Source organism: Bombina bombina, chromosome 5 (assembly GCF_027579735.1).
Source record: "Bombina bombina isolate aBomBom1 chromosome 5, aBomBom1.pri, whole genome shotgun sequence".
Classification (NCBI taxonomy): Eukaryota; Metazoa; Chordata; class Amphibia; order Anura; family Bombinatoridae; genus Bombina; species Bombina bombina.
Window position 1 is genome coordinate 1,106,947,453 of NC_069503.1, and position 12,715 is coordinate 1,106,960,167.

A 12,715-nucleotide genomic window follows, 5' to 3' on the forward strand; every position below is an offset into this window, starting at 1 on the left:
AGTTCAGACAAGAAAGCCGGTCACTCGGCGTATCTATCATAAGGTGTGGAGGACTTGTCCTGGTGTGAGAGTCATGGCTACCCTTGGCACAAGGTGAGGGTATCCAGGATTTTGTCCTTTCTCCAAGAGTGTTTGGAGAAGGGTCTCGCTGCTAGTTCCCTAAAGGGACAAATTTCGGTTTTATCTGTCCTGTTTTTAGGCAGTCTGCTCCCTCTTGGAGCTTAAACTTGATTCTTAAGGCCTTACAGAGGGTTCCGTTTGAGCCTATGCATTCTCTTGACATAAAGGATCTCTCGTGGAAGGTTCTCTTTCTGTTGGCCATTGCATCGGCACGCAGAGTCTCTGAGCTGGCGGCCTTGCAATATGAACTCAATTATCTGGTGTTTCATGCGGATAAGGCTGTTCTTCGCACAGGCTTGGGGTTTCTCCCCAAGGTGGTGTCTAACCGTAACATCAATCAGGAGATAGTTGTTCCTCCTTTATGTCCTAACCCTTCTTCTCCTAAGGAGAGGTTACTTCATAATCTGGACCTGGTTCGTGCTTTGAAATTCTATCTTCAGGCCACAAAGGATTTCAGACAATCTAAATCACTTTTTGTTGTATATTCAGGGAAGCGCAGGGGTCAGAGGGCTTCTGCTACTTCTTTGTCTTTTTGGCTGAGGAGCTTGATCCGCTTGGCCTATGAGACAGCGGGACATAAGCCTCTTCTGAGGATTACGGCTCATTCCACTAGAGCGGTAGCTTCATCATGGGCCTTCAATAATGAGGCTTCTATGGAGCAGATTTGCAAGGTGGCTACCTGGTCCTCCTTGCATACCTTCACTAAGTTTTACAAATTTTACGTTTTTGCTTCTGTGGAAGCTGTTTTTGGGAGAAAAGTTCTACAGGCTGTGGTGCCCTCAGAGTAAGGTACCGCCTTTTACCCTCCCGGTTTCATTCACTGTCCTCTAAAAGCTTGGGTATATGTTCCCACAAGTAATGAATGAAGCCATGGACTCTCCTCCCCTTTAGATGGAAAACATAAATTATGCTTACCTGATAATTTTATTTCCATCGTGGGGAGGAGAGTCCACGGCCCCCGCCCGTATCTCCGATGGGCGTACCTAAATTTAATATATTCTTCTGGCAACATTTATACTCTGATATTTCTCCTACTGTTCCTTGTTCCCTTGGCAGAATGACTGGGGGATGAGGGGAGTGGGGGAGGTATTTAAGCCTTTGGCTGGGGTGTCTTTGCCTCCTCCTGGTGGCCAGGTTCTTATTTCCCACAAGTAATGAATGAAGCCGTGGACTCTCCTCCCCATGATGGAAATAAAATTATCAGGTAAGCATAATTTATGTTTTTCTTCAGGATGGCCTGGAGAAAGGTTTGTCAGTCAGTACTCTGTGCAAGAGGATAGATTATTCAGAAATCTGACCCTTCAAACGTTTTACGACTTACCAGATGATTTACTACTTACGAGATGTTCAAAATTTTGTACAGGCCCTGGTCAGAATCAGGCCTGTGTTTAAACCTGTTGCTCCTCCTTGGAGCCTTAATCTAGTTCTTAAGTTTTGCAGCAGGCTCCGTTTGAGCCGATGCATGTTGTTGATATAAAATTGTTATCTTGGAAGGTTTTGTTTCTCCTTGCTATTTCTTCCGCTTGCAGAGTTTCTGAGCTTTCGGCTCTGCAGTGTGATTCCCGGTACCTTATTTTTCATGCAGATAAGGCGGTCCTTCGTACTAAATTAGGGTTTCTCCCTAAGGTGGTATCAGATCAAAAAATTAATCAGGAAATTGTTGTTCCTTCTTTTTGTTCTAATCCTTCTTTTCATAAGGAACGTCTTTTGCATAAGTTGGCTGTTGTGCATGCTCTAAAATTTTACTTGCAAGCTACTAAATAATTTTGCTTTCTTCTGCTCTGTTTGTTGTTTTCTACTACTCTTTTGTCTCTGGTGTAGAAGTTTGATTCGTTTTGCATATGAGACTGCTGGACAGCAGCCTCCTCAGAGAATTACGGCTCATTCCACTAGGGCTGTCTCCTCTTCTTGGTTTTTCAAAAATGAAGCTTCTGTGGAAAAGATTTGCAAGGCAGCTACATGGTCCTCTCTGCACACTTTTTCCAAATTCTAAAAATTTGATACTTTTTCCTCGGCTGAGGCCTCTTAGGAGAAAGGTTCTTCAGGCGGTGGTGCCTTCTGTTTAGGTCCTCCTGTCTTGTTCTCCCTCCCTATTCATTCGGTGTTCTCTAGCTCGGGTTTTGGTTCCCACTAGTAATTGGAATAACGTTGTGGACTCTCCATGCCCGGAAAGAAATTTATCAGGTAAGCATAAATTTTGTTTTCTTTCCTATGGCATGGAGAGTCCACTACCCCGTCCTCTCATTAATTATAATTCTGCTGTTTTTTTTTTTTTTTAGTAAACCTCAGGCACCTTTTCACACTTGTGTTTCTTCTTTTTCCATTTTCCTTTGGATGAATGACTGGGGATTATGGGTAAGGGAGGTTACACTTAACAGCTTTGCTGGGGTGCTCTTTGCCTCCTTCTGCTGGCCAGGAGTTGAATATCCCACTAGTAATTGGAATGACGTCATGTACTCTCCATGCCCGGAAATAAATAAATTTATCAGGTAAGCATAAATTTTGTTTTATGATTGTCTTTAGGAAATGGCCAGCTTTTACAACGGACAGGCATATTGGGATTCCTCTATTCCAACCACAAAATCCTACAACACCTTCATTCCTTTTGCCATATGTGTTATATCTCGCTATCCGTACTACAATGCTCTAAAGGATTGCCTTTCTTGGTAAGCTAAAATCATCTTATGGTTTCTTAGTATTTTTATACAACGCACATTTTATCTTTGGCCTGATTTTTTTATTTTGAATGTTTTTTTTGCAGTTAAAGGGATATGAAACTCAAGAATTTTCTTTGGTTATTCAGACAGAGCATACAATTTTTAAAAAACTTTGCAATTTTACTTTATCAAATTTGCTTTGTTGATAAGATATTATTTATTGAAGAGATACTTAGGTAGACATCTGGAGCACCACATGGCAGGAAATATTGCTGCCATCTAGTGCTCTTGCAAATGGATAACATTCTTGTAAAACTGCTGCCATATAGTGCTTAAGACACGTGCACGCTCCTGAGCTTACATCCCCCCCAAAATACCAAGGAAACAAAGAAAATGTGATAATATACGTAAATTAGAACGTGAGAATTAAAGAGACGTTAAATTCCCATGATATTCTGTGTTGAAGAGATACCTAGGTAGGCATCTGGATCACTGGCTTCTAAGCATACGTCTCTGCTTTTCAACAAAACCAAGATAAATGATGATATAAGTAAATTAGAAAGTTGTTTAAAATAACATGCTCTATCTGAATCATGAAATAAAAAAAATGGGTTTCATGTACCTTTTTAATTTGATACATAATCTAGAGTAACATGAGCTGGCTTACTGTTTAGTGAATACTTAATATACAGGGAGTTAGATGTGCCCATGCTCAGAAGAGAACAGAATGCAACTTTAGTTACCAACATGTCGGCTCTCTAATATTTCTAAGGGGCAGTGGCTACAGTGAGAATTTGTAAGTGCTCATTTTGCAAAAAAGCAAGTATATTGTAGTGTTGATTTTATTTTTTACACAGTCTGCTTTTTACAAAAAATATTTCTGTCATGATTTAGATAGAGTATGCAATTTTAAACAACTTTCTAATTTACTTACCAAATTTTCTTTGTTCTATATATTCTATATGGCAGCAGTTTTGCAAGAATGTTATCCATATGCAAGAACACTAGAGGGCAGCACTATTTCCTGCCATTTACTGCTCCAGATGCCTACCTAGATATCTCTTCAACACAGAATATCATGGGAACTAAGCAAATTCGATAATAGAAATAAATTGGAAACTTTCTTAAAATTGTATGCTCTGTCTGAATCACAAAAGAACATTTTTGGGTTTCATATCCTTTTAATATCCCTTTACCAATAGTATTTCCTTTTTTTTGTTGCACGTTTAATTTGTTTAAAAATGTATCTCTTATTTTTGTAGCTTTTTAGTACAACATAAATCCTGCAAAGATCTTGAGACTGATGACCGACTTAAAGACTTTTCAGCAAAGTTGGCCCTTATACCTAGTCTACCCCCAGGGCCACTACATCTGGTAATTTCCTCACCTTCCTCTTTGCCATTTACAATAAGCATTATTACTGTCCCATCTTGAGAACATCTGTATGTATAGAAGTACAGCCGGGTGGGGGGCAATGTAATATTTTGTAATATTATTGTATAATTTTCAGCTATCCAAAGCACAAATTAATTGTATATTTTAACATGTATTTAAGGATCATTTGTGCTATAAAAATGTAACCTTTTTAATATTGGCTAATTTTTAGCCAGGTGGTCAGTAGAATCAGCCGGGTGGTGCGCCTGCTAAAAAGGTCCTGTGTGTGTATTTTGTTTTTTTTTATATATTGACATCCAACACACTCCCTTATGAATGAACTGCTAGGGTGTCTGCAAGGGTTGATATTGCAAAATAGAGAGGCTGGCACTCACTGCTCTTCCAAGATTGTGCAGTTTCTTATAGTGATGATTCGGTATAGTCTCCCTTTCCTCAGGTAAGTAGGTCAAACATTAATTTGCACTATAACAAACAACTGTCCAAGGGTTGTTGTAGCAACTGCTCTATAATTAGCATACTAAGCATTCTAGCAATAATTAGTGTGTGGATCAGAGAAAAAAAGATTCATTACTTATACATACCAAAACATTATTCAGAGAGGCTATGTAATTATAGCTATACCTAAAGCTTTACACAAAATTTCTCAATAACCTAGATGAGCAGATATCCAGAGCACTCCCGAGGCCACGCACACTCGGACAAAAATACCAAGGGATGTGTTTTGTCCATCTTGCTGCTGGATATGAATAGAAACCTTCACATACTACTGTGTTAGTATCACTACTGCTTATAAATTATTATTGGTACATGAAACTTCACTTTTCTTTCTTGTTTCAGACAGAGCACACAATTTTAAATAACTTTCCAATATAAAAATTAGTTTCATTCTCTTTGTATCTGTTAAAGTAGCAACAATGCACTACTGGGAGCTAGCTGAACATGACAGGAGGCCTATATGTGCAGCCACGAATCACCAGCTAGCTTCCAGTAGCGTATTGCTGCTTTTGAACAAAGGATACCAAGAGAATGAAACAAATTAGATAAAAGAAGCACAAAAGTTTTTTTAAATTACATTCTCTGTCTGAATCATGAACGTTTTATTTTGAATTTACCGTCTCAATAATTGTAGCCGCGGTAGGTGATGTAAATGTATGAGTTTTGAGGTATCAGATCATCACATGGTTATGTGGAGTGCTCAATTTTTTTGTATATGGGACCTGACAGTGAAATTAAATCTAATTCTCTTTTCAGGTGTTCAGTATGAAACCACTTCAGATCGTTTTCCCATCTCGAGAAGATCCAGACAGCCCAATAATTGATTTGGATCTTCATCTGCCATTTCTCTGCTTTACACCAAAGCAGATTTTACAGGTAACGGTTATTGTGTTGTTTTCTTTAACATAATGAAATACTGTACGGTAATAAAAATCTCATGAGCCGTCAGTGTTTTCCTTATTTTAGTGCTGATTACAAATACCCAGCTTAGTAATGAGTATTTAGTGTTCAGCATTGCTACTTATAAAGTGATTCATCAATGGCTAAAGACTCACTTTGTTACATTTTACAAGTTTTTTTTGTTTTTTTTTCTTCATAAATATCCAGCAATTTCATGCTCATGAAATAATGATTTCTTTCCAAAGGTAGGGAAAGCCCACAACTTCATTCATTACTGTTGGGAATATCACCACCTGGCCACCGGGAGGAGGCAAAGACACCCAAGCCAAAGGCTTAAATATCCCTCCCACTTCCCCTATCCCCCCAGTCATTCTTTGCCTTTTGTCACTAAAGGAGGTGGCAGAGAAAGTGTTAGAAGAAATGAAGAGTCCTTTAATGGGGATTTTACCTTCAAGAGAGGACAAGGTTTTTTTATGTAGCCATATAAAGCTCTCCGTGAGAGTAGTGGTGAATGTTAGCAGCTGGATGTGACAGGGATTGTGCTCTGTGTCATATCTAGCTATTCAATCTAACAACCCCTTGGGGAACCAGTGTTAGTGTTTTACACTGTTTCCCTTTATTTCACTCAGGTCACTTTCTGGCAATGTTGAGGAGAGAGTGTTGCACCTTGAGACGCTGTGTCTGCTCCACAGCACTGACCCTGGAGGGCAAGTCTGTTTATATGTTAATCTGGGAAATATACCTAGGAGGCTATGTATCTTGAAGATGGCTGTAAGGACCTAATAGTCACAGTGTGACATTATTTGAATATTTTAAAGATCTGGGGACAATCTCCTCCGTAGTTGATTGGGATCTTATGAGCAGTTGGGGAAAACATGGTGTGCTGCCTTTTGCCAACGAAGCACTTTGTGTATCTGGTCTGGCTCATGAGAGGCTTTTTTATTATTATGGCAAATTGACGCAGGGGAATTTTTTTTATTTCTTCAGCGATGCACAGCTGAAATTATCTTTGCGCGCTTTTGACTAGAGTGGGGGGCAGTCCCTGACTTGCGCACCATGTGATCGGGTGCAGCTTCCTCCTGTAACGCTACGGCAGGGAAGTTTGTAACTGCGGGAGATATCAAATTCAGTCCTATATTGTTGATACCTCGAGTCAATGCTCGCATCAAGCTGGAACTAGCTCCAGTATTTCTAATAGCGCCATCTTGGCTGTGAATAACATGGTTCGCAGATCTGGTGAGGATGTCCTCCTCCCCTCCATTGAGGCTACCGTCCCTAGCGGATCTTCTAATGCAGGGACCATTCCTGCATCTAAATCTAGATTCTCTGCGATTCTCTGCGTGGAAATCAAACGCCTAGGGGCCTATTTATCAAGGGGCAAATGGCCCCTGATGCCTCTGTTACTGCGCGAGCCTCTAGGCTCACCAGAAACAGCACTTATGAAGCAGCGGTCTTCAGACCACTGCTCCTTAACTGGTCCGCTGCCTCTGAGGCTGTGGACATCAATCCGCCTAATCCTTTACAATCGGGTTGATTGACACCCTTGCAGGGGGCGGCATTGCACAAGCAGTTCACCAGATCTGCTTGTGCAATGTTAAATGCAGACAGCGTATGCTGTCGGCATTCAGCGATGTCTGTCGGACATGATACGCTGCAGCGTATCATGTCGGACAGACATTGATAAATCGGCCCCCTAGTCTTATCCAAAAGAGGTTGTTTTTTTGTTTTTTTGAGAGAGTCATAGATACTCTGATCCAGGCTCGCAAGCCTGTTACTCGCCGCACTTGCCTACACTGGTGTGAGGAACATGTTTCTTTCATGTAATTAGCAAGAGTCCATGAGCTAGTGACGTATGGGATATACATTCCTACCAGGAGGGGCAAAGTTTCCCAAACCTCAAAATGCCTATAAATACACCCCTCACCACACCCACAAATCAGTTTTACAAACTTTACCTCCTATGGAGGTGGTGAAGTAAGTTTGTGCTAGATTCTACGTTGATATGCGCTCCGCAGCAGGTTGGAGCCCGGTTTTCCTCTCAGCGTGCAGTGAATGTCAGAGGGATGTGAGGAGAGTATTGCCTATTTGAATTCAATGATCTCCTTCTACGGGGTCTATTTCATAGGTTCTCTGTTATCGGTCATAGAGATTCATCTCTTACCTCCCTTTTCAGATCGACGATATAGTCTTATATATACCATTACCTCTGCTGATTCTCGTTTCAGTACTGGTTTGGCTTTCTACTACATGTAGATGAGTGTCCTGGGGTAAGTAAGTCTTATTTTCTGTGACACTCTAAGCTATGGTTGGGCACTTTTATATAAAGTTCTAAATATATGTATTCAAACATTTATTTGCCTTGACTCAGGATGTTCAACGTTCCTTATTTCAGACAGTCAGTTTCATATTTGGGATAATGCATATGAATAAATCAATTTTTTTCTTACCTTAAAATTTGACTTTTTTCCCTGTGGGCTGTTAGGCTCGCGGGGGCTGAAAATGCTTCATTTTATTGCGTCATTCTTGGCGCGGACTTTTTTGGCGCAAAATTTTTTTTTCTGTTTCCGGCGTCATACGTGTTGCCGGAAGTTGCGTCATTTTTGACGTTTTTTTGCGCCAAAAGTGTCGGCGTTCCAGATGTGGCGCCAAAAGCATTTAGGCGCCAAATAATGTGGGCGTCTTTTTTGGCGCTAAAAAAATATGGGCGTCAGTATTGTCTCCACATTATTTAAGTCTCATTATTTATTGCTTCTGGTTGCTAGAAGCTTGTTCACTGGCATTTTTTCCCATTCCTGAAACTGTCATTTAAGGAATTTGATCAATTTTGCTTTATATGTTGTTTTTTCTATTACATATTGCAAGATGTCCCAGATTGACACTGAGTCAGAAGATACTTCTGGAAAAACGCTGCCTGGTGCTGGATCTACCAAAGTTAAGTGTATCTGCTGTAAACTTGTGGTATCTGTTCCTCCAGCTGTTTTTTTTAATGAATGTCATGACAAACTTGTTAATGCAGATATTTCCTTTAGTAATGTTACATTACCTGTTGCTGTTCCGTCAACATCTAATACTCAGAGTGTTCCTGTTAATATAAGAGATTTTGTTTCTAAATCCATTAAGAAGGCTATGTCTGTTATTCCTCCTTCTAGTAAACGTAAAAGGTCTTTTAAAACTTCTAATTTTTCAGATGAATTTTTAAATGAACATCATCATTCTGATAATGGTTCCTCTGGTTCAGAGGATTCTGTCTCAGAGGTTGATGCTGATAAATCTTCATATTTATTTAAAATGGAATTTATTCGTTCTTTACTTAAAGAAGTCTTAATTGCGTTAGAAATAGAGGATTCTGGTCCTCTTGATACTAAATCTAAACGTTTAAATAAGGTTTTTAAAACTCCTGTAGTTATTCCAGAAGTTTTTCCTGTCCCTGATGCTATTTCTGAAGTAATCTCCAGGGAATGGAATAATTTGGGTAATTCATTTACTCCTAAACGTTTTAAGCAATTATATCCTGTGCCATCTGACAGATTAGAATTTTGGGACAAAATCCCTAAGGTTGATGGGGCTGTCTCTACTCTTGCTAAACGTACTACTATTCCTACGGCAGATAGTACTTCCTTTAAGGATCCTTTAGATAGGAAGATTGAATCCTTTCTAAGAAAAGCTTATTTATGTTCAGGTAATCTTCTTAGACCTGCTATATCTTTAGCGGATGTTGCTGCAGCTTCAACTTTTTGGTTAGAAGCTTTAGCGCAACAAGTAACAGATCATAATTCTCATAGCATTGTTAATCTTCTTCAACATGCTAATAACTTTATTTGTGATGCCATCTTTGATATCATTAGAGTTGATGTCAGGTATATGTCTCTAGCTATTTTAGCTAGAAGAGCTTTATGGCTTAAAACTTGGAATGCTGATATGTCTTCTAAGTCAACTTTGCTTTCCCTTTCTTTCCAGGGTAATAAATTATTTGGTTCTCAGTTGGATTCTATTATCTCAACTGTTACTGGAGGGAAAGGAACTTTTTTACCACAGGATAAAAAATCTAAAGGTAAATTTAGGTCTAATAATCGTTTTCGTTCCTTTCGTCACAATAAGGAACAAAAACCTGATCCTTCACCCACAGGAGCGGTATCAGTTTGGAAACCATCTCCAGTCTGGAATAAATCCAAGCCTTTTAGAAAATCAAAGCCAGCTCCCAAGTCCACATGAAGGTGCGGCCCTCATTCCTGCCCAGCTGGTAGGGGGCAGATTACGATTTTTCAAAGAAATTTGGATCAATTCAATTCACAATCTTTGGATTCAAAACATTGTGTCAGAAGGGTACAGAATTGGCTTCAAGATAAGGCCTCCTGCAAAGAGATTTTTTCTTTCCCGTGTCCCAGTAAATCCAGCGAAGGCTCAAGCATTTCTGAAATGTGTTTCAGATCTAGAGTTGGCTGGAGTAATTATGCCAGTTCCAGTTCTGGAACAGGGGCTGGGGTTTTATTCAAATCTCTTCATTGTACCAAAGAAGGAGAATTCCTTCAGACCAGTTCTGGATCTAAAAATATTGAATCGTTATGTAAGGATACCAACATTCAAAATGGTAACTATAAGGACTATCCTGCCTTTTGTTCAGCAAGGGCATTATATGTCCACAATAGATTTACAGGATGCATATCTGCATATTCCGATTCATCCAGATCACTATCAGTTTCTGAGATTCTCTTTCCTAGGCAAGCATTACCAGTTTGTGGCTCTGCCGTTTGGCCTAGCAACAGCTTTTTACAAAGGTTCTCGTGCCCTTCTGTCTGTAATCAGAGAACAGGGTATTGTGGTATTTCCTTATTTGGACGATATCTTGGTACTTGCTCAGTCTTCACATTTAGCAGAATCTCATACGAATCGACTTGTGTTGTTTCTTCAAGATCATGGTTGGAGGATCAATTTACCGAAAAGTTAATTGATTCCTCAGACAAGGGTAACCTTTTTAGGTTTCCAGATAGATTCAGCGTCCATGACTTTGTCTCTGACAGACAAGAGACGTCTAAAATTGATCTCAGCTTGTCGAAACCTTCAATCACAATCATTCCCTTCGGTAGCCTTATGCATGGAAATTCTAGGTCTTATGACTGCTGCATCGGACGCGATCCCTTTTGCTCGTTTTCACATGCGACCTCTTCAGCTCTGTATGCTGAACCAGTGGTGCAGGGATTACACAAAGATATCTCAATTAATATCTTTAAAACCGATTGTACGACACTCTGACGTGGTGGACAGATCACCATCGTTTAGTTCAGGGGGCTTCTTTTGTTCTTCCGACCTGGACTGTAATTTCAACAGATGCAAGTCTTACAGGTTGGGGAGCTGTGTGGGGGTCTCTGACAGCACAAGGGGTTTGGGAATCTCAGGAGGTGAGATTACCAATCAATATTTTGGAACTCCGTGCAATTTTCAGAGCTCTTCAGTCATGGCCTCTTCTAAAGAGAGAATCGTTCATTTGTTTTCAGACAGACAATGTCACAACTGTGGCATACATCAATCATCAAGGAGGGACTCACAGTCCTCTGGCTATGAAAGAAGTATCTCGAATTCTGGTATGGGCGGAATCCAGCTCCTGTCTAGTTTCTGTGGTTCATATCCCAGGTATAGACAATTGGGAAGCGGATTATCTCAGTCGCCAAACGTTACATCCGGGCGAATAGTCTCTTCACCCAGAGGTATTTCTTCAGATTGTTCAAATGTGGGGACTTCCAGAAATAGATCTGATGGCCTCTCATCTAAACAAGAAACTTCCCAGGTATCTGTCCAGATCCAGGGATCCTCAAGCGGAAGCAGTGGATGCATTGTCACTTCCTTGGAAGTATCATCCTGCCTATATCTTTCCGCCTCTAGTTCTTCTTCCAAGAGTAATCTCCAAGATTCTGAAGGAATGCTCGTTTGTTCTGCTGGTAGCTCCAGCATGGCTTCACAGGTTTTGGTATGCGGATCTTGTCCGGATGGCCTCTTGCCAACCGTGGACTCTTCCGTTAAGACCAGACCTTCTGTCGCAAGGTCCTTTTTTCCATCCGGATCTCAAATCCTTAAATTTAAAGGTATGGAGATTGAACGCTTGATTCTTAGTCAAAGAGGTTTCTCTGACTCTGTGATTAATACTATGTTACAGGCTCGTAAATCCGTATCTAGGGAGATATATTATAGAGTCTGGAAGACTTGCATTTCTTGGTGTCTTTCTCATCATTTTTCCTGGCATTCTTTTAGAATTCCTAGAATTTTACAGTTTCTTCAGGATGGTTTGGATAAAGGTTTGTCTGCAAGTTCCTTGAAAGGACAAATCTCTGCTCTTTCTGTTCTTTTTCACAGAAAGATTGCTAATCTTCCTGATATTCATTGTTTTGTACAAGCTTTGGTTCGTATAAAACCTGTCATTAAGTCAATCTCTCCTCCTTGGAGTTTGAATTTGGTTCTGGGGGCTCTTCAAGCTCCTCCGTTTGAACCTATGCATTCATTGGACATTAAATTACTTTCTTGGAAAGTTTTGTTTCTTTTGGCCATCTCTTCTGCTAGAAGAGTTTCTGAATTATCTGCTCTTTCTTGTGAGTCTCCTTTTCTGATTTTTCATCAGGATAAGGCGGTGTTGCGAACTTCTTTTAAATTTTTACCTAAGGTTGTGAATTCTAACAACATTAGTAGAGAAATTGTGGTTCCTTCATTATGTCCTAATCCTAAGAATTCTAAGGAGAGATCATTGCATTCTTTGGATGTAGTTAGAGCTTTGAAATATTATGTTGAAGCTACTAAGAATTTCCGAAAGACTTCTAGTCTATTTGTTATCTTTTCCGGTTCTAGGAAAGGTCAGAAGGCCTCTGCCATTTCTTTGGCATCTTGGTTGAAATCTTTAATTCATCATGCTTATGTCGAGTCGGGTGAAACTCTGCCTCAAAGGATTACAGCTCATTCTACTAGGTCAGTTTCTACTTCCTGGGCGTTTAGGAATGAAGCTTCGGTTGATCAGATTTGCAAAGCAGCAACTTGGTCTTCTTTGCATACTTTTACTAAATTCTACCATTTTGATGTGTTTTCTTCTTCTGAAGCAGTTTTTGGTAGAAAAGTACTTCAGGCAGCTGTTTCAGTTTGATTCTTCTGCTTATAATTTCAGTTTTTTT

General features: G+C 39.9%; 1 protein-coding gene across 2 annotated transcripts in view; it reads left to right on the plus strand.

Moving 5' to 3' along the window:
* The window catches only part of DENND3 (DENN domain containing 3), a 322,502-nt gene that overhangs the window by 132,775 nt on the left and 177,012 nt on the right, over window positions 1-12,715 (plus strand). For both annotated transcript variants that reach the window (XM_053715396.1, XM_053715397.1), the window contains 3 exons: window positions 2,644-2,786; window positions 4,040-4,151; window positions 5,424-5,543. In XM_053715396.1, the coding sequence (XP_053571371.1) occupies window positions 2,644-2,786; window positions 4,040-4,151; window positions 5,424-5,543 (375 nt within the window). The remainder of the gene's footprint in view (window positions 1-2,643; window positions 2,787-4,039; window positions 4,152-5,423; window positions 5,544-12,715) is intronic.